This window comes from Podarcis raffonei, chromosome 1 (genome assembly GCF_027172205.1).
Source record: "Podarcis raffonei isolate rPodRaf1 chromosome 1, rPodRaf1.pri, whole genome shotgun sequence".
NCBI classification, from domain to species: Eukaryota; Metazoa; Chordata; class Lepidosauria; order Squamata; family Lacertidae; genus Podarcis; species Podarcis raffonei.
In genome coordinates this window covers 27877887-27899859 of record NC_070602.1, presented here as the reverse complement: position 1 = coordinate 27899859, position 21973 = coordinate 27877887, and the positions used below count along the sequence as shown (strand labels likewise).

The window sequence follows — 21973 nt, the reverse complement described above, 5'->3', positions numbered from 1 at the left end:
GCTGCAGAATTTTCATTGGTGGGATCCCAGAGGGCAACATTTTCTGACCTCCCAACTGGGTGTGGTCAAGTGGAACTGCATATTAAAAAATGTTGCCATGTGACTGTTCCCTAAATTCTTCATCTGATGAGAATACAAGATCTATGCTGACATGGTAAGAACACTTTGTCTTTGATGATCTGAGACCCAAGTGAGTTATCTTAGCAGATTTTTCTCACACAAGATGACATGAGTCAGCTATCTTGGATGCATTCAAGCTCAGGCATGGTAGGACTATCGCCTTATCTTACACAATGTACATTTTCATTATGTAAGTTGGCTTTGGCAAGGCAAAATAACCCAGGGGTGAATCCAAACTAACATGTCGTCCCACCATCCCATTGCTGCCTCTAAGTGGTGGGAATCCAGTGGAACTGGGTTGTCTGAAGTGATCTGCTTTGCCACAACATTATCACGAAGTTAGATTTTGAGATATAGCCTATGATTTTAAAATAGACATGTGTGTTTTTCATGCTGGGTGGTGCTGTGAAATCTTTAAGTCTCCTTAAGATTTGAAGACCACAGTGCAGGGCTTATGCATGAAGGTATAAGCTGAATCTCTTTGTTTCAAAAGCATGGAAACCAGCTAGCATCAAATCATCTGTTTAGATTAAAAGCTTTCTGAATTGCAGCTGTACAATACTGCAAAGAGAGATTTCTAGTTGTGAACACCAATACTTTCAGCAAAAAAAGAGGTCAACTGACTAGCCAGTTTGTAGCAGATGCTGGAACTCGCAGTATCTATAAAGCCGTACCCTCTCTATCAAAAAGGAATAGTTCTATTTCATGGCACTTGCAAGCCTCAAATTTCTAATTTTGCTACATTTGAATTCAGCAGGACAAAAACGGGAGGGCAAAGAGATACCCCTTCAAATGATGGCATAGCCTTTTCAACGAACTGTTCTAGAAGCGATGCTTTTGGTTCCTTCTGCACCAAACACCTCAACACAAAGATCACCTGCTCACGGCACAGGAATCTCATCTCACCAGTCTTTCTGTCCCAAACAGAACGCTTCTCTCAGCTCCCTTTTGGGAAGATGATGGGGAATTCGGGTTTCGTTTTGCTTTCATGGTCTGTTGTGTTAATCTGGCCATATGATTTGGCCTGCTGTTCAGTAACAGGCCAAAAAAAAAAAAAAAAAAAGCCTATCCAAAACAGGGTGCAATTTCTTTCCCTTTTGCATTGCTTTAAAGGGGCACTATGTGCAACGTATTTTCCTCTAGTAAGTCTGGACATTTCATCTTTTCCTGAAGTTCTGCTCCAACCAAAGTCGAACTTCTTGGAGGTTGTAGAAAAAGGGGCCCTTGCCCCCTAGGTAGGCAATTTTTTGTCTTTGTACAATACACACACGCTCAAAGGAGACCCCGTAGGCCACGTTTGCATTGTTGTCCATGCAGTCTGCCACTATCTGACACTGAGGCGGCAAGGAGAAACGCTTCAAAAGCTGGTGAGCAGCTGCACACCTGTCTTCTTGGTTCCTATGTTTCTTGACGTCAAATGAGGAGGAGATACCAGGAGCAGCCCAGCCGTCTGATGGGTGAGCCTCATCAATGTAGACCAACAGGAAGTCAGCCACACTGGAGAACTCTTCCACCAGCTTGCCAAAGGCCGACAGCTGGTTTGTGAAGGGGGGTCAGGTGGCCGAGCCGAAGTTGACCACCAGCGGGCGCTCCGATTTGGCAAAGTCTAATAGGTGGCACTCAGTGCCGTACTTCCCACCAGAGCTTTTCCATCTGCTGCTGCTGCTGTCACTGGTACCATTGGGTATGTGAATCACGTTGGAGTTAGGTGCTTCTCCACCCAGTTTCACCTAGTATTGAAAACAAAGAAAGAGGTAGTGAGTTACTATTGTTTGCTGCCATTTGCTTTTTGTGTTCACTGTTGCTCAACCAATAGCAGCCAACTGCTCAAATAAGATTATGTTTGTCACATGAAATGCTACTGGAAACCCTGTTTGCTTTCACCAAATGATTGATGGTGATGAATTTTATCTCCCGCCCTCCCCAAGGAATCCAGAGCAACTAACAACAAGCAATAATTTTCGTAGACATCTGAGGCAGCCCTGCTTCTGGAAGCTTTTAATGTTTGATGCTGTATTTTTGTTGGAAGCTGCCCAGAGTGGCTGGGGCAACCCAGTCAGATGGGTGGTTTATAAGAAATGTAGAAGAAGAAGAAGAAGAAGAAGAAGAAGAAGAAGAAGAAGAAGAAGAAGATACAACAGATACAGCCCTTAACTAATATTAGATGAGAGGCAATTCCAAAGGTTCAGCTCCACAACACTAAAGGCCCAATTCCTATATTGCATGGAATGGTCCTCCTGATATAATAACTCTCCTGTTATTTCGCCCCCCTCTTTTGGTTTTGAATTATTGTATATATACTTGCTCTATTGCTGTAGTGATAATTTAACAGTTCTGTGGCAGAAAAACTACCAGGCAATAGCACGCCTACAATATTACATTGTGTAGATAGATAGATGATAGATAGATAGATGATAGATAGATAGATGATAGATAGATAGATAGATAGATAGATGATAGATAGTAATGAAAGAACTGTACAGATATTTGCTTATGTTCAATGACTCCACATCTTCGAATATATGGTTACTTTCAACAGACTTTGGGGAAATGGAAGAAAAGAGAATGCAAGGAAGGCCAATGGTGAGAGCTAATAGCGGCTGTAGTCCAACAATATGTTCCAACTTCCAAAGTTAGGGAAGACTGCCTTTGACAATAGCCATAGGAGAGGAGCAAAGAACAATGTTCCGTAATTAATGCCTATTTGTAGCTACTAGAAGCCAAACTGTGCACCCACAATGGTTTCTGAGCGTCTATTATTATTATTATTATTATTACTATTATTATATAAAAACACAAAAATACATAACAGTAACAAACAAACCCCGCCCCCAGTTTAAAAGGCCAAAGGTTGTTTAATTAGCCAAAGGCCTGGCGCCTAAAGATATGTAATGAAGGCGCCATGTGAACCTCCCTGGGGAGAGCATTTCACAAGTGGGGAGCCACCACAGAAAAGGCCCATTCTCATGTTGCTACCCCCCCCCAGCCTCTCATGGAGGAGGCACATGAAGAAGGGCTTCAGATGATGATCACATGGTCCAGCTTGGTTCATACGGGGCTAGAAAACTGTTTTAAAACGAATGCTAAGTAGTCCGAAATGGATCCCATAACTTTAAATTGCACTGCAATCCTACGAGCACATGGAATACATACAGTAGTCTAAAGGGTTTAAGTAACAATGGGAGTCTTTTCATTTGTTACATGAGATTTATTTCAAGACCCAGACATAGCTGTTATGACTAAAGCGGCAATCCTAAGGGAGCAAGCTCCACTGAATTTAGTAGGAGTTACTTCTGAGTAGATATAAGAACATAAGTTTGGGTTTGCAGGATGAAAGGCCCATCTAATTTCAACCTCATATTTTTACAGTGGCCAACCAGAAGCCCCTGGGAAGCTTGGCTAGGATTGTGCTGTAAGGCAATAAATGTTTGCATACAAAGCCTGAAATAAAAAACCCCTTTGATGGCATGATTATTGTACACGTTCCTCAAGATTCATGAAGCAAAGCCTTGCAATTTAGTCAACCAATTGTGACAAAGTAAAATATGGAATTTCAAAGAGAATTTCTGAAGTGTGAAGATATACCGGTACATACATCCCATCAAATCACTGGAATAAACATATATAGATATAAAAGAGAATGGATGGATGGATGGATGGATTCAATGAATGGCTGGAACAGAATACTTGCCTAACAGCCCAATCTTACGCATGTTTGTTCAGAAGCAAGTCCCACTAACATCAAGCAATTGCAGCCCATAATACGTGTACATTTGCTGTCCCATACACGATGCGCTTTTTGTCGGTTGCTCCAATGCAGGAAAAAAACCAAGCTTCTCCTGCAGCTGTAATGTGAACAGGGGCTGGGGGGGGTGATGTTTGCTTTATCCAAAGAGTAAAAAGGAAAGCAATAGTGTCTTAATTTTGAATCCTCCACTCTCCATGCTATTCTTAAAATGAATAGATCCTTGAAACCTGGGTAGGAGAGGGCGGGGAGGGGGAGGCAGAAGGACCTAGTTCTGTAGGGCGTTGTTATCATTTGGTCTTTCAAGCACCAAAACCGCTTTGCTGCCAAGGGCATTGGTTTAATTATGTCCCAACAAAGGAAGGGTGCCCTCTGTGCCTCCCTCCCAGCCGCAGTAACTTACAAACGAAAGGGATGAAGGTTGACTTTGGAAGCAAAATAATAGCTGGTTTCACGTCATCACATATCTGGAAAGTACCCAAGCAACCCTCTGGTGTGGCTAGCATCACTGCATTTCCCACAGCAACAAAGGAACTCTCTCGGCCACAGGTTACCTATCGTGTTAATGTTTTCCCCCCTACCAGGAGTCCTTGCGTCTGTTTGGAGATTTTGGTCCTTAATGAGAAAGTCTTGCCAAGCAGACATTCACAAGGCCTCCTCTGCTCTAGCGGAGGAGTAATTAGGTCGGTGCCTTGTTCCGTGCTAGCGTTAAGCCACTCCGAACCACCACCCCCAACCCTGCCCAGTAGTTAATGCTCAGACACAACCAGCAGCATGTCCTGCTAATTGGTCCTGATGAAGCTCTTACATTCCCAAAGGGCCTCTTTATTCCAGCAGGCTCAGGAATGGGATTGACATCCTCACTGATCACCCGCTTCGTGGGGCTCCTTTGTTTCTTTGTTGTTGTTATTCGTTATTGAGAGGGGGGTGTGCGGAATTAGCTCTTGGAAAGATACCCACACCACACCACAATGAAATGTCATCCAAAATAAAATAAAAACGGGGGGGAAATAAAAATTATTGCTCTGCCAAACCTCTTTTGAAATGACAGACAAAGGCAGGCAAGGGAGCCGTTCTGAGGAACCGACCCAGAGAATTTTACTCACACGCAATAGCTCAGGCTCCAGAGTTCCTATAATCATGGACTTCTGTCAGCTACACCAGCCAGCTACTCTGTGTGCCTCACTGGTGGATGATGCGGAAACTGGGCTATGGTTCTCTGCTTCATCTACTTCTCCTCCACAGGGAAGCTTGGAAGTTGATCTATCTCAAGGCATTTAATCTTCTGACCTCAAAAGTAGCAAGTGAAATGATTCTCCCCTCCCTCCCTCCCTCTCTCTCTCACACAGGATTGTCCAACGAAATCGACAGACTGTTGGCTCAAGTTGCATAAAAGGGCATGTAATACACTGTTATGCAATTCATTGCTGCAACGTGAGACAATGCTTCAAATGGCTTCTAGAAAGATTAGACATAGTTTAATAATACCTTTATTGTCAATATACAACCTGTGTACAATGAAAATAACCGAGCCTCCCCCCCCCCCAACACTCAATCTCATTGCACTCTGTGTACTTGTCGCACAACACACCAACCCCGAAAGTCAGTTGCACTATATTATATTCATTCCATATAGTTAAAGCTATGGTTTTCCCTGTAGTGATGTATGGAAGTGAGAGCTGGACCATCAAGAAGGCTGATCGCCAAAGAATTGATCTTTTTGAATTATGGTGCTGGAGGAGATTCTTGAGAGTCCCATGGACTGCAAGAAGATCAAACCTATCCATTCTGAAGGAAATCAGCCCTGAGTGCTCACTGAAAGGACAGATCATGAAGCTGAGGCTCCAATACTTTGGCCACCTCATGAGAAGAGAAGACTTCCTGGAAAAGACCCTGATGTTGGGAAAGATTGAGGGCACAAGGAGAAGGGGACGACAGAGGACGAGATGGTTGGACAGTGTTCTCGAAGCTACCAGCATGAGTTTGACCAGACTGTGGGAGGCAGTGGAAGACAGGAGTGCCTGCCGTGCTCTGGTCCATGGGGTCACGAAGAGTCAGACACGACTAATCAACAACAACAACAAATTCATTGATGTCACAGAATTCCAGTGTTGGAAGAGACCCTGAGAATTGTCTAGTCCAACCCCCTGCAATGCTGGAATAGGCAGCTGTCCCATACAGGGATCAAACCTGCAACCTTGGCATTATCAGTACCATGCTTTAACCCACTGAGCTATCCAGGCCCATTGCATTATGTCAATAGCTGTAGGGGTTGTATAAGCTAAAATGAAGCCTCCACATTTAGCAGCACTATAGGAACACTGAAAACTGCCTTCTATGATGTCAGGCCATTGGCCCATCTAACTCAACACTCTCAACATGGACTGGCAGTGTAGGGTTTAGCATTTTTCCCCAGCCCTCCCTGGAGTTGCTGGGGATTGAACCTCAGGCCTTCTGCATACAAAGCATTGTATTGAGCCATGGCCTTTCCCACAAAGTATTTTATGGGTTGTCAGACAATACGAGCACAACCTTGCCTATATGACCACGATGTCCTGCTTCTGAGCACCCGCAGACCAGAAGTAGCAGGCTGGCTACTTCTGCAGAAAGAAAATACTGGACAAGATGAACGTCTGTTTGTGCATAAGGTTCAATCTGCATTTTTAGCTAACTGCCCAGACTCAAGGGATCTCACTTTAAAGCTGCACCGAGTAGCAAGGGCATGATTAATGTTGCTCTTGCATGCAGATTGAAAAATGAGGTGGAAGAGGTAGGGGAAAAAGAGGCCCTTTCATAAGCCGCTAACCAGAAATAGAACTTACCACTGTAGTAACATTGTTCATTTTACGCCCCATGGACAAAGCATCAGAACATTTAGACACTTTTTCGCACTTATTTTCAGGGGATAATATAATAAGGCTTTTCAGAATCTGTACACTAATGTTTTTAAAGCACAGCATTAGAGACTTCTGAGTTCTGAGCTAAGTTAAGTCCTTACAGAAGATAGACATTGTTGGATAATTAGCAGGCTGTGGTGCTGGCTGTTCAAACATAGACATGATGTATTAGGGCTATGGAGAGAATCCCCTTGAGCTCTCAAATACTTTTGAAGACCTTCTCTTTGATTTTGTTCCATTCACAGGCATCCAAGCCCTTAGGAACCTGTCATTTTATAGTGTGATTCATCCAAACTGTCATCAGCCACTGGAAAGAGGACAGTTCCAAAGCTACTATTGTTTTTTCCTCTACAGAATCCAAAGTTATGGTAAGTTGCTCAGAGGCCATGCAAGATGCATATGTGTAAAATCATACCCATTAAAAAATAGCAACTGTAAGTAGCCAGGGAGAATCTTCCCCCACTCACCCAAGTGCAGACCCTCCAAGTATCCCTATTTTCCAGGGACATCCCTGATTTAGAGAAGCCATCTCGGTTTCTGATTTGATCCCAGAATGTCCCGCTTTGCCTTAGGACATCCCTATTTTCATTGGAGAAATATTGGAGGGTATGGTAGGATGTCCCTATTTTTATTGGAGAAAAGTTGGAAGTTATGGAATTATGCAACCCCTGAGCCTTCTGAAGGCATTCCTGTATAGGGAAGTTTTTTTAAAAAATGCTTAATGCTTTATTATGTTTTTATATATGTTGGAAGCCACGCTAAGTGGCTGTGGCAACCCAGTAATATGTATGGGGTATAAATAGTAATATTATCATTATGGAATGGGATGTCCCTATTTCTATCGGATAAATGTTGGAGGGTATACAAGTGCCACCTGCTTACTAGTTGCCAACTATCATCTTTCCTCATCACCCCACTATCAGAGTCCTGAATCATCTATTTTCCTAATATTTTCCTGTTTCACCTGAATGAGCAAAATATTTCTTAAAGGAGAACAATGGGCCTGGATATATCTGCTGGCTTCTTAGCAGAGTTTTTTTTAAAAAACAACAACACATACACACAAAGATACCACCTGATTGTAACAGGTTTACAAGAAACCACCTGATTGTAAGAGGTTTACAAGAAATATTAAAAATATGAATAAAAACTAGTTAAAACAAGAATTAAAACATTTTAAAAACAATTGAACAAAGCAGAAAACTAAAAGGAGATTAAAACATGTCAACATGTATGTCTCTGGAAAACTGTCTAAACAAAAAGGTTTTAAGCAGGCGTTGAAAAGAATAGTGAAGGAGCCTGCCTGATGTCAATAGGTAGAGTTCTGAAAGTGTAGGTGCTGCAATACGAAAAGAAAAAATTCTTACAAGTGTGGACCAAGTAATGTGTGGCACCTGTGATAGGGCCAGTTCTGCAGACTTAAGCGGTTGAGTGGACACCTATGAGGTAAGGCAAGAAAACTGGCTCCAAGCCATTAAGGGCATTATATACCAATAGTAAAAAATTGGCAACCACTGCAAATCTCTGATCAAAGGCGTCTCTGATCAAAGGGTCTCACAACTATGTTGCAGCATTCTGCAGTAGCTGCACTTTCTCGATGGAGTGCAAGAGAAGCCCTACCTAGAGTGCATTGCAGTAATCCAATCTTGGAAGTCACCAGTGGTCAAGCTCTCCTGGTCCAGGAATTGCCTTAGCTGTCTCACTAATCACAGCTGGTTAAAGATGCTTCTAGCCACTGAGGCTATCTGAGCCTCTGGTAACAGAGCTGTGTCCAGAAGCACCTCACTTTGTATACTTGTCCCTTTGAGAGAGAGTGCAATCCCATCCAGGCAACTGAGCAATTCCTCTGACACTAACCCACAGTGCCTCCATCTTGCCAGGATTCAAGTTCAGCTTATTTGCCCTCATCTCACCACTACATCCAGCCACCAGTCCAGGTCCTGCACGCCCTCTCCTGATTCAGACTTTATGGTGAAATGATGCTGAGCGCCATCACTGCACTTACGGCACCTTGCCCCCAAACTAATGACTGAAGCTTCATGTAGATATTAAATAGCACTGGGAATAAAATAGTATCCTGAAGCAGTCCACAGTGGAACTGCCAGGTGCCCCAAAGCACTCTCCCATTGCTGCTTTCTGGACTCGGTCCCATATGTGCTGGGATCACTGTAGCATAGTGCCCCCCATTCCCATTTCACAAAGCTGGTCCAGGAGGATATCATGGTCAATGGTATTGAAATCTGCAGAGACGTCAAGTAGCAGGAGTAAGATTGCACTCCCCTTGCCCCACTCTCAGTGAAGGTTGTCTGCCAAGGTGACCAAAGCCAACTAGGTCCTGTGGCCAGGTCTGAACTCAGCTTGGAACTAATCCAAATAATCCGAGTCATTCAAGAATGCTTACAGTTGCGCCATCACAACTCACTTCACCACTTTCCCCAAGAAGCAGACATTTGCAACTGGGAAATACTTATTCCAATCCATTCCATTTTGTCTTTCAAGGGAGTATCCTCTAACATGGTGAAGGATTACCTCCTGAACCCAAACAGTCAAACCCACTCGGCTGCACGTGGTCAAAATGTGAAGCCAGTTGGTCACAGTAGGTCTTCAAATGCTCCATAGGTCCCTCCACCACAGTGGGAGTAAGTTACCTTTGGCCCATCCAAAATAACACTGCCAACCAGCTACTAGAAGATACAATGCTAACTGAAAAGCAAACCTTCCTCACAGCCTGCATTGCCACACGGGCACGAAATCCGTGTTGGATCAGCTTTGGAGCAAGGCTTGCACCACTTGCACTCTAGTCTTTGTCCGAACTTGCTCCATAGCCCAAAGCTCCCCAGAATACCAAGGAAACACTTGGGTTCCACTAACCCAGAGAGGATGCTTGGGAGCACTTGTGTCAACTGCTCGTTTCATCTTGCAGCTGAAGTAGGCCTTGATGCGTAGACTTCAATGAGGAAAGAATCAGAGCAGGCACTGCCAAGGACTTCCCTAACAATCTTGGGGAACAATGCTACATTTGTCAGGAACAATATCAAAGAAGCTCAAGATATTGTGAAAGATCTTGGGTCATGTACATATATCCTCAACAGGAAAAGAACTCGTTCCCTCAAGTGCATGATGTTATCCTTTCCTTTCAACTTCTGTGGATTTGGGGGCAGTCACAGGAATGAACACATTCCCAGGCCTAAACCTAGAGTTAGGAAGTTCATCCTTCCCTAAGTACATAGGAAACAATTTGTGGTCTTGCTTTTTAAAAAATAGTTTGTAAATGTTTGCGCCTGAATAATCTACTGAGATCAATTATCTGCCTTCTAGGCTGTTATAAGCAGAGCACTCTTAATGTCAGCTTGGGAGAAAACTACTCACTATTTCTTAATAAACATCCAGTAAGACTATTTTAGACCTAGAACTATTGGACAATGTTTTTTTAATAGAGAGCTTCTTTCATAAGATACTCTCACTGCTATGAAATACAAAGAAAAGCACTTCCTTGAACTCCAGGCCAAAGTAAACAAAGATGATGAAAGCAGATGGGCTTAGGCTAAGAGGCCTTGTTCCACTGCCCTAAAAGCCTGCCAAAATAGTTTACTCTCCCACTGGTGTGTCAAATAGACAAAAGTCAGAAAGAAGCCTATCCATTATTCCACACACTGATTTGTCTGCCTTTGTAAATATATTGCCTCTGCCGTGATGCTACACAACACTGCTGCTCATATTAATAGAAGTCATATTGGGATTACATTCTGGGAAGGTTTGTAGCTGCTTCATTCTAGGAACAAGTGTGCAACCAAGGAGTTGTTCTTATGCACAAACTGGGGCAGCAAAACTGATATTAATTCTCCCAGATCAAAGGCAAAGAACAGAACAGAAGCTTGAGACAGACAGATAGATGGATAGATAGATGGACAGATAGATATCAGTTGAAAGACTAAAGGAAATGCTTGGATAGATTAGGATGGAAGAAAATGGCTGGCTTGACTCCTGGTAGACCTTAACCAAAACCTTTCGATCAGGGATGGCAAACCAGTTGTTATTGGACTACTGCTCCCATCATTGCTGACTACTGGTCACACTGGCTGGGGCTGATGGGAGTTGGTGTTCAGCAGCATCCAGAAGTCCACAAGTTCCCCATCTCTGCTTTGCACAAGAAAATTAGCCCATGACAACACTGTCCATAGCCAGGTCTTGTTGAATGCTGCTGTCAAAGTCCATTCTGCTTTGAGGGCGCAAACACATGGGGAAAGTGCAGCAGCTGCCACTTAACCTGGATACACGTGGGCTAAATAAACAAGTTGCAGTGACACAGAGCTCGTCCCCACCTTGTTTGCCCTGCCATTTCCCCCCAGGAAAACCCATGGTTTATTGCTGAGTTGGATTGCAGATCGAGAGATTGCAGATCGAGAGATTGTTTCCTGCTTGGCAGGGGGTTGGACTCGATGGCCCTTGTGGTCTCTTCCAACTCTATGATTCTATGATTCTAGGTAGTTGTACATAAACCCTTGAGTTTTCTGTAGCATAGCAATCCAAGTAAGCAACATGGCTGGGTTGGTTAGGACTGTGGCCTAGGGAGACTCCTGAGGGCCAAAAGAGAGGCCTCAAGGCCTTCATTTGGCCCCCAGGCCTAAAATTCCCCATTCCTGCTTTAGACAATACTGAGCTAGATGAACCAGTGGTCCGACTTGGGATGAGGCAGCATCCTAAATTCCTATGAATCTGAATTACCAGCTGTAGTGGAACAGCAGCAGGAGAGACCTGCTATTCTCATGTCTTGCTTGTGGGCTTAACAGAGGCGGCTGGTTGGCCACTGTGGGAAACAGGATGCTGGCCTTTGATCTTGTTTTCTTATGGTTCCACCCTAACTTCAGTCTTAGAGACTCTTATCAACATTTCCAAAAAACATGGCAAGCCGGAACAAAGAGAGCTGTCTGTAGGACTTCATGCAGCCCATTCCCCTGCATTGGTCTGGAGATGGCAATGAAACTAAAGCCCACTGTGTCCTCCATGCGTCTCTGGGCTCCTTGCACAGTCACAGAGATTAAAAACAGAGTAAACACCCTGGAGAGACTGAGTTTCTGGGTTTCCACTGGAGTCTAATATATCTGGGACATGGGTGGCGCTGTGGGGATGCGGGTGGCACTGTGGTCTAAAACACAGAGCCTAGGGCTTGCCGATCAGAAGGTCAGCGGTTCGAATCCCCGCAACAGGGTGAGCTCCCGTTGTTCAGTCCCTGCTCCTGCCAACCTAGCAGTTCGAAAGCACGTCAAAGTACAAGTAGATAAATAGGAACCGCTCCGGCGGGAAGGTAAATGGCATTTCCTTGTGCTGCTCTGGTTCCCCAGAAGCAGCTTAGTCATGCTGGACACATGACCTGGAAGCTTTTCACCGGCTCCCTCGGCCAGTAAAGTGAGATGAGCGCTGCAACCCCAGAGTCATCCGCAACTGGACCTAATGGTCAGGGGTCCCTTTGCATTTACCTATCTATCTATCTATCTAGTGCCACAAACTTCAGGTGCTTATATTTGAGCTGCTTCTTGAGCTGTGATGTAATGTAATGTGAAGGTTGGTACTGTTCCACCAATTTCAGGCTGCCCTTAGCCAACCTGGACTTCTCACTTGCAATCAGTTCAGGGGGTGTCATTGCCTGTCAGTTTCCACCTCTGCACAGAACTCAGCAAGGAGTAGAACCTCTACAACAGCTCGGTTGGTTAGAGCGTGGAGCTGATCACGGCAAGGTTACGGGTTTGATCCCCGTATGGGTGCATATTCCTGCATTGCAAGGGGCTGAGCCAGAAGATCCACGGTGACCCTTCCAACTCTTTGATTCTAGGATTCTGAAACTTGACTTAGTTGGCTTTGTCCCTCTGGGTCTCTCTGCCTACCACCCTACCAGTCTCAATGGGTACCAGCCTCCACAGCTTAGGCCGCTTGAAAATTATTTTGCCGTTGGTTATTTCTTTCTTCCTTTTTTCTGGGTTTCATAAAAACAGGTTCCACACAGTGCTGAAGCATGACCTGTTCTACAGGGAAAGATCTTGTTTCCCCCCTGTGACTGGTGGGTTGCCCGCGTTACTTATAAACATATGCGTTATTGTGTATAGATCAAACATGGTGGCATCGCCTGCCACAAAGTCTATATTGGCACTCATCCGGACGACCTATATAGCATAGGAATATTGTGCATATCCTGCACGTATACAATCAGGGGTTTTCATCATCCTGTTTTCCCAGCAGTCACATCACTCTCTAAATATGTGATGGAATACAGATGCCTTTTTCATCCTAGCAGCATCCAGCAACATTACAGAACCCTTTTTGAGTTGAAAGCACAAGGTATTCTCAAAAACAAGCCCTGTCTTTGAACTCTTCCTCTAAAATGTAAAGATACCCAGCCTTAAACACTGGCTCCATTAACCCTCATTATGATAATTAACCTTGTTATAAAGAACCTCTCTGTGCAACGCAGGGTGTGCTTGCCTCCTGGGGGCTGCAATTCAAACGATAAGGAGGGAACAGTACGGCAAAAAGAAGGGGGAAAATCCATGCTGAATCTGGCAGGTGTTCAAATCGGAAAGCAAAGTTCACCAAGTATGTAGAAACCTACTAAAAGCTGGGTAAAAAATATACAAAAGAGGGGGGAAATGAGCAAACATTAGAGAATCATCAAAATCTCTCTCTCTAATGAAACAGAATCTGCCCATGCCAGCTTTAGCAACAAATTACCCATATATTGAATAAGCCCATTAAATAATGCTTTTCAACATCCAGCTTTGCATTTAGCATTGTTGCTAATGGTTATTGCCCTAAAAGCCAGCTTCCTAACAACACAGTTGTACTGAGGTGTCTGCTTCTGCCGCCAGCAGTGGTACATTACAAAAGGGGGAAAAAGACAAATGCGCAAATTACATCTCACATCTGGAAGTTGTACTAGTTAATGTGATGTTAATTGAAAGCAAGCTTAGCAAAAGGAGGGGAGGGCTTTTTTTTCTCCCGCAACACCCTATTGTCTGGCCTTCCACACAGTTTCTTTTCCTCATGCCACCCTGTGACCCTACATCACATTCTGGCCTTCCGCAAACTCCTCTGCAAAATGTGTTGTTGTTGCTGCTGTTGTTGCATTCTTCATTACATTATATGGTGGGGCAGTGTGGTGGTGCTCAGACATCCTAGCAGTGCAGTGTGTGGAACCTGGAAACACTATTCATGGAAATGAGATCCAAGCCTCTTTTCTACGTATTGCTCAAGGCTACAGGGAAGAGATAGCAGCTGACTTAATCAACTGTTCTGGAATATGCTCTTTTTATACTCTCTCTTTCTGTGGGAGTTATAACCTTGCACACTTCCTCTCTCATTCTTTGTGGTGGAGACCTTAGCATTCTGCTCTCCCCTAAAGAATCTTACAGAATCTTGCATGACCTTCAACATTCAAAGGACCATTCACAACTACTGCCTCTGAACTCTTACGAGAGTTATATTCTCCAGGTCTGCTTTAGATACGCTCTTGCTGTCAAAGGATACAAAGCAGGGGTAAGGAGCAGTGGCCTAACTTCTTATTGATCCGGGAGTATTTACATTTTCAAGATGGAATGCACAGAGCATCTGCAGGCTGTCCCTGCATATCAAAGTCAGTTATGTATGAGAAGTATGTTTCTGGAGTGTTTTACAGGGAGGGTTTTACAGTTCTTGGCCACTGCAGGCGAGCAGATCCTCTTCACAAGAGGTGCTGGCTGAGACTGACAGGAGTCGCAGTCCAAAATATCTGGAAGGCATCAGGTTGGGGAAGGCTGCACTAACTTACAGGTGCTTAACAGTGTATAACGGCAAGAACACCTGGTGGACAGAAGGACTCTGAGGAACACCTGCTCTCTCACTGCCATCATTATCTCTGAAGGATTGCCGTGGCAGCTGGGCACCTGCTCATTTGAGGAAGCCCTGCTCCACAGGGGGACTGAAAATTTAGGGAAGCTAATGAGGAGGACCATAGCTCTGTGCCACAGCATCTGCTTTACAGGCAGGCAGTCCACAGTTCAATCCTTTGCATCTCCAGGTAGGGTGAGAAAGGTCCCGTCTGAAACCCTGAAAACCTGCTACTAATATTGGCCTGACTCAGTATAAGACAGCTCCCTATGCTCTTCCTAGCCAGTCAGGGAGTAGACTCTGGGTTGGAGTCTGTTTCCTCTGTGACCACTGCTGTGAACATGGCGAGGCATTAACCCCACCGATAAGGCTGGATAGGACTATGTATGTACATCACTGTTCCAGTGCCCTCCCCCTGGAGCTACTGAGACCCTTTGCCCACAGTGTCAGCAAGAACACTTGGCGGACTGGGGAAAGGACACCAGAGAATGTATGCCCCTTTTCTGCCACTGTCTTAAGATAAACTCAGCCAAGAGCCATACCATACCATCTGTTGATATAATAAGTGTCACCAGAGATTTCCTCCAGATATTGTTGGACTCCACCAGCCCAAGCCAGCATGGGCAACGGTCAGAAATAATGGGAGCTGCAGGTTTCCCACCCCTGTGTTAAAGCCATTGTGTTACTTTGGTCCGCTTTCAAATCTTTACACCTGTTTTCACCTTTGCAGGGCTGCAACCTGGCAGACAAAGTGTTGCTCCAGCACACACCAGAGTAGATGGTCACAATTTAAACAACGCCAAAGAGGTTTTGTGGCATGCAGTTTAATAAATAATAATTTCAAAAATTTTAGTCTGTGGTGCTCAGACTTCAAGGTATCACTTAAATTCTAAGCAGGAGTGTATTTTGAAAGCATTGGGTCAACTATAAGCATATTCTATAGATGCAATTAGAAGTGTTTCTGGAGGACCCGGGGATATCTGCAGAGTGTCCCATGAACTCTTCTATTCAAGAATCATGAGGGATATATTGAATGTGAATATTATTGTCCCTGGGTGCCTAACCCGCCACATTACTCCTGATTTAACCATGGGAGCTCTCCATGGTGCAAAGCATCACTCAGAAATATGCACACGCCATAAGAATGGCTAGATTGCAATATTACCCTGAATAACCAATTAGGAACATAGGAAGCAGGCTTATACTGAGTTAGATCATTGGTCCGCATAGCTCCATATTGTCTACACTGACTAGCAGCAACTCTCCAGCCTTTTGGGCAATGATTCTTTCCCAGCCCCTGTCTAGAGATGCCAGGAGCTGAACTTAGGACCTTTTCCATGCAAAGCAGATGCTCTAATACTGAGCTACGACCCTTCAATTTCCAGGTAGTTGTCACAAGATAGTGCCCTTTCCTAGGGAAGATGCTGTCACTGTCCTTGACATGAATGGAAATCAAGCATATTCTTACATACTGTAATGAAAAGAGACGGACTTCCAAGATTCATAGTGTAAGCTCCTTTGTTATACAATACAGTAGATAATTCAGTTTAGCTTATGAAAGATGGGCATATTTGCATGTTATTTGTTTATTAATGTCCAGAATGTAAAGAGAGGGACTTCTGTTTTCATTAGTTTTCATTCTGTTTTCATTGAGAGCTTAGCTTAATGCTTCTCTTTTGCTACTTACGCCAATAAAAGCACAACATTTCCCAGTACCATAACTAGGGGTAATCCTATAAATGATAACTGGGGAAGCACCAGGCTGTTAAATGAAAACCTGGTGAGTAAGTAAAGCAGCACGATTTTCATTTCTATTATGTTGCTCAGTCTATTGACCCAGTTGTCACATGCCCCAACAAGAGGTTGCTGAAGTCAACACAGGGAGTTCCTGCTGAGGAAGCTCTTTGTGGATCACCCGGTAAGTTTACTACCCATTTATTACTGAAGGCCTCCTACTCACTAACTGCTCTGCAGACTGTGCCATATCCCTTTGCTGAATGCAGAGGGTCTTTCTCACGTGGGAGTTTGCATGGCAGCTTTGTGACTGACATTATTACCTTTTCCCACCTCACTTTTCCCATCTGCAAAATGGCAAACATAGATACCTGTCTGGTTTTGGCATGCAGAATGATATATTTAGTTTCAAATCTGCCTAGACACTGGAAATCAACAGGACGTGCCAAGCATAAGGCTGGTGGCCTGGCTAATTTTGATAGCTGTGAAAGTGGGATATAGTGATTATATGCTTGCTTATTCAGTCTACAGTCCTGCACATATTTACACCCACACAGATTCTATTATTACACTCAAAGGAGAGACATGTAGGAATTCACCATTTATTGCATGTATATATTTAACATTAGGAAGATTCTTTCTGTGCTTCAGTGAAAAATGAACCAACAACACGTTATCATTAGCAGTTAAAACTCTTAAAAGAGTTAATACAATGCTGGTCCAGAAGTGGGCATCGCAGATGCACTTCCTATTATACATGTTCATACACTGTAATGAAACCCATATAGTTTGAATGGAGTGGATCTCCCTGCCTAAAACTTACCCCTGTCCTTTGCTCCCACCCGAAAAAGTCTTCATGGAACCACGCATTTGAATAAGTTAAGCTGCAAACCAGGAGGCAGGATTCGAATCAGAGTTCAAATCCTGACTCTGTTACTTTCTGTGATAAATGACTCAGACCATGTGCCTCAAATCTTCCTTGTGCTCTTGCAGTAAACTTTATCCCAAGCTGCCTTTCTATCTGCAGCGGAGACAAATGTCCCCACCAGAAAATTTTGCCTTCCACTCAGTGTCCGCCAACTCACCTGTTTGTAGGCATCTAGTAGGAAGCTGTTCCAGACGCAGCGCAGCCCCTCCGACGTGAGCATCCTTCGCCACTCGCAACGTGCAGCCTTGGAGCGGCTCAGAAGAAGCACCATGTGCTTTAGGAGGACCACCGAGTCATAGAGTGCAAGGAAGAGGCAGTTGGAGAAAAAAACCGGCAGGATTTGAAGGGTGATCAACAGGTCCACACTTAAGAGACCCATCTTGCTTGCTGCTGCTCTTCAGAGGCTTCCCTTGAGTTCCCTCGTCATGCCCTGTGCTCTCATTAACAATAATAATTAAAACAAAAAACAAAGTGCTCCTTAAAAACTCATGGTGCCCTGTCTCTTCTCGTAGAGTTGCCTCAGTGCAGCAGAGCACGGGCTTAATGAAAGGAAGGAAGGAAGAAAAACATTAACTCAAAACGCCAGTATGAAAATCTTTTCCACCCTGAGCTGCTTTTAATTTTTCAGAAACTCCTAAGTCAAACTTTGTGTTGTTGTTTCTCCTTAGCCAGTAGCCCCTTTTCAGTCCGCTACAGGGAGAGACAGCTGCGCTGCCAATTGCTTGCAGTTCTAAAACTGAAGCTGAGCAAACTGCTAACTTTCCTCTAACTCTGAGGTATTGAAAAGCGCTGAGCAGCTCTAGCACTCTCGCTCTCTCATTCCTTTTATCACCAAAGCTCTCAGGTGAAACAATACTTTTTTTCGTTTGGTGGAAGAGGGGTGGGTGGGAAGAAATCTTTGTACACAAACTTTCTGCTCTCTTCTCTCTCTCTCCCCTGCCTCTCTCTCTCTCTCTCTCTCTCTCTCTCTCTCTCTCTCTCTCTCTCTCTCTCTCTCTCTCTCTCTCCTGCCACACTCTTCTTTCTCTCTCCCTCTCACTATCTGCCTGTGGTACAAAGTGCTTTCCCTCTGGAGTTCTAGCCGGCTTCCCTCAAGCCTTTTATACATTCCCTGGCTAATTGCTGCAATAGAGAAATGAAACCCTAATCTTAGTAAAGATCTTGACGTCAATGTAAAAAGAGGGCTTTACTTTGGCCAGAACTGCAGTGAATAGAAAAGTGAAATTTTCTAAACTCTTTTTTCCCTCTCTCTCTTTTAAGGAAAGAGAAGGGAGTGGGGAGGGAAGAACTTTGCTTTGTTGGGTTTTTGTTTTTTTATATATAAAGGAGAGGGGGAAATCTCTAGATACTTGTGGTGCTTTTTTCTTTTACAAATGCTTTCAAACTTTGGAAAAATATTTTCATATGACGTGGAAAGTGACACCATAACAAGGTCTTCTATTGTTTAGAAGGGTGCCCCCCCTTTCTTAGAGGTTTTTTTTTAAAAAAATAAATATTATTATACCCTTTTGTATTTTCCAGGAAGGTGTAAAAGCTGATGCATCTTAGAAAAGGGCATGTTTTGGTATGTTTCCCTCCCACAACCATCAAGTACAAAAGCCTGAGCAATTTTAAATATCTTTTGTCTTCTTCTTGGTATTTAAGGAAACACAAGGAACACCCAGGTCTGACTTCATCTGCTGATGTGGAAGAGAATTAAAAGAGGTGGGGAGGTGGTGGTGGGAAGAAGAGTAAGGCTTTAACTGACCTTTTATGTAAAACTGAAGTTCATCAATGAAAATGTATTGTACTGAATTTGGAGCTGATTTAAAGCAGAGTGCCTCATACATTCCAATTATAAAGTTACAGAGGATTGCATTTGTTCATAGGGATCTATTTCACACATTACAAAGGATGCATTGCTTTTCTTCAAAGGGAGAACCATTTCCTCTGAAAGATTGAGATAGCCTCCCATTTTCATATAAGAAAGGTGTAGGGACAGAAAATGTATCTGACTCTAGTGAATGGCACTGATAGTTACAGCTGTGCCAGCAATCTAGGCTGATGGCAAACTGCCCCAGGAAGACAGATCACTGTTCCCCAGAACCAAGGAATCTGAGACAAGAAGAACTGCATGCCCTATCAGATCAAACTGGGCCTCTCCCTGCATGCAAAATGTTTTCTGGTGTTAAGTTCTTTTCCTCTGTTTGGGATAGTTAGCAAAATTATTAATGCTTTTGGTATGAGGTTTCTGTCTTCCATCAACATGAATCCCAACATGTTCAAGGAAGGCAATCACAGCCAACGTGGTGTCCTCTAACCAGCACAGCCAATGGCTAGGGAAGCTGAGAGTACTTAATCTTCAGTGCTTACGGTTTTCCTTGTGCAACAATGTTCTGCCAGTGCAACAAGTATACCAATAGGTAACTTAGCACTACATTGGGTACAAACCATGGAATCACAGAGTTGGGAATCTACTGTTTCCCCTCGCTCAGTGCAAAACGTAACCACCACCTCCTTGAGCCTCTGTTTAAATACCTCCAGCAATACCTCCTAGTTGTTCCCTCTGGAGCAACCTAGAATAGATGAATTGGCACATGCAAGAAACAACTAACAAGAGTGCATGCAGCAATACTGGGGAGAGGGCACAACTGAAGTGTAAGTGTAAGGGTGGGATACAGGGTTTGACTTCAGTTTAATGATGCCCCCAACTGCAGTCCAAATCTTCCCCTGGCTACCCCATCTTTACTTGAAAGAATGGGTTTCCCACTTCCCCTGAAGTCTTGCCAATTGCATCCCTTTGACTTTGTCCTACATGGGAGGGTGGGGGTTAGCAGTGAGAAGCAAGCATCTTCTGTTCTGCAGTGCCCCACCCCAAATTCATATGGTAGTATATGACATATAAAGACCGAGCTGGGACAATGGCATCATTGTCATAGGCTGAATGTGTGTGTGCATTTCAGGGACCCACAGCAGTGAATGCCAGCCATTTGCTTACATAGGACTACAAAAGGGTGCACTATGGGGGAGATTGCTAGGGGAGGGAATAAACTTGATTGCCTCCTTTCCATTATGCCCCAGTTTGCCAGCCATTTATAGTGGCCCACAACGTTTAGCTCGCCATCAACGGCATAGCTTCACCCCTTCCTTTGCTTTTGCAAAGGGTTGTGGGGTTTTCCCCACCCCCAGAGAGGAATGCAACTAAGAGCTGGAATTTGGGAATTGGCTGAAACATATTATTTGTATAGTCTTTCCTCACAACATTCCTATCAAATGTATCACTATAGTTCCTATTTTTAAGACAAGAGACCAGAAGACACTGACATGGCAGACTTAGTTGCCAACCGTGCGTCATGGTTTCCAAGTGTGGGCACGCCCACCAATTTATCTGCACACAGACCGTCATGTGTGATGACTGTACATAACTACAGCAAGTTATGTGCATGCATGGTGTAAATGACAGGGCCTCGCCCTGCAAAAGTCCCCCCAGCCAGAGAAGGACCAGCATTGCATCTGTTGCTTTGAGATGGTGTCACTCATTGTCATCTACCAGGTCTTTGGACACAAACACCTATCAGAAGTGGATGAGAAGTAGAACTTTTGAACTGGAACTTTTATCATGTGCACCGTCAAGGTTAGGTTAACCAAAATGCCGGGCCCTGGCCCATACAGCTATGTAATCAGTAAATGTCACAGATTGATGGGCTGGGGCACTACCTTTTGAGTGACCTAAAATGATGGGCAGCCATGTGGATGAGAGCTGCTGAAGAGCATCTTGGGGCCCAGCAGTAAATGCAGTGAATGGTGAGGAGCCCTTCAAAACCTCTGGGGCCCTCGACTAGTGCCTGCCCAGGCTGAGTGCTGATGCTAGGTCTATGCAGGGCCATCACACATTATAATCTACACGTGTACAACACATAAAGGCCTTTTGTGAAGGGGAAAAGGCCCTCAGCAAGTCCAAAACCTGTGAGATATCTGAGATACTTGAGAGATCCAGATCTCTGAAATAGTGTCTAGTCCATTTAGAGAGACACAATGACTCCCCCTCCCCCCCCCACCTCTGGGAGAGGCAGCAAACCAACTGAGGAAGAGATATGTTGTACAAGCTGTTCCTTCAGCCAGGTACACCATGTTCTCTTAAGTGTTGTTCTGCAAAGTTTTAATACAGAATTGAGAAATACAGAGTACCCATGTTCAGTTCTGGGAAAACTGTAGGGTGCAGTTTGCTGAAGGAAAGAATGATTCCTGCCATTGTGGCATATGCCTTAAGCTCGTCAAGTGAGGGGGTCCCTGCATTGTATGCCAGTGCTGTTAAGAGGTTTGGCAGGTGCCAGTCAGTGGGGTTGTTGAGAGTTTGGGGCAAAAGTCCAGCAACCCACCCAGCAAGAGGGTCCCAAAGAGAGCAAGGCTGTCTTACCACATTTTGGAGCATTTCCATCTAAAGATGAGTTCCCCATAAGACTATTAAGTCCAGAGTCTAAAACGATCTAACTACTCCACTGGCAGTGATGAGATACTGAGCATTTTTCCTAGGTGTATCCTTTCTCTAAGTGCTTTTCCTGTGGAAGCCCATCTGACTTTGTTGATCATGTCCTTTAGAAGGCAACTTAATTATTATTATTATTATTATTTAAATAACCTTTCTGGAAAGAGCTTGGATCAATGGGGAGTTCTATCCAATTCTTTCTCCTGGACTATTTGTTTTATATTAGA

The 21973-nt window shown here is 44.1% G+C and overlaps 1 protein-coding gene across 1 annotated transcript; it reads right to left on the bottom strand.

Annotated features, from left to right (window-relative positions):
- Positions 1–431: 431 nt before the first annotated feature.
- DIO2 (iodothyronine deiodinase 2) lies at positions 432–20204 on the bottom strand. The gene is made up of 2 exons (XM_053377885.1): positions 17439–20204; positions 432–1850 (listed from the first exon to the last, which is right to left on the bottom strand). The coding sequence occupies exons 1-2, from the start codon at positions 17658–17660 to the stop codon at positions 1278–1280; spliced, it is 795 nt and encodes a 264-aa protein (XP_053233860.1). The 5' UTR covers positions 17661–20204; the 3' UTR covers positions 432–1277.
- Between the last annotated feature and the right edge of the window lie 1769 nt (positions 20205–21973).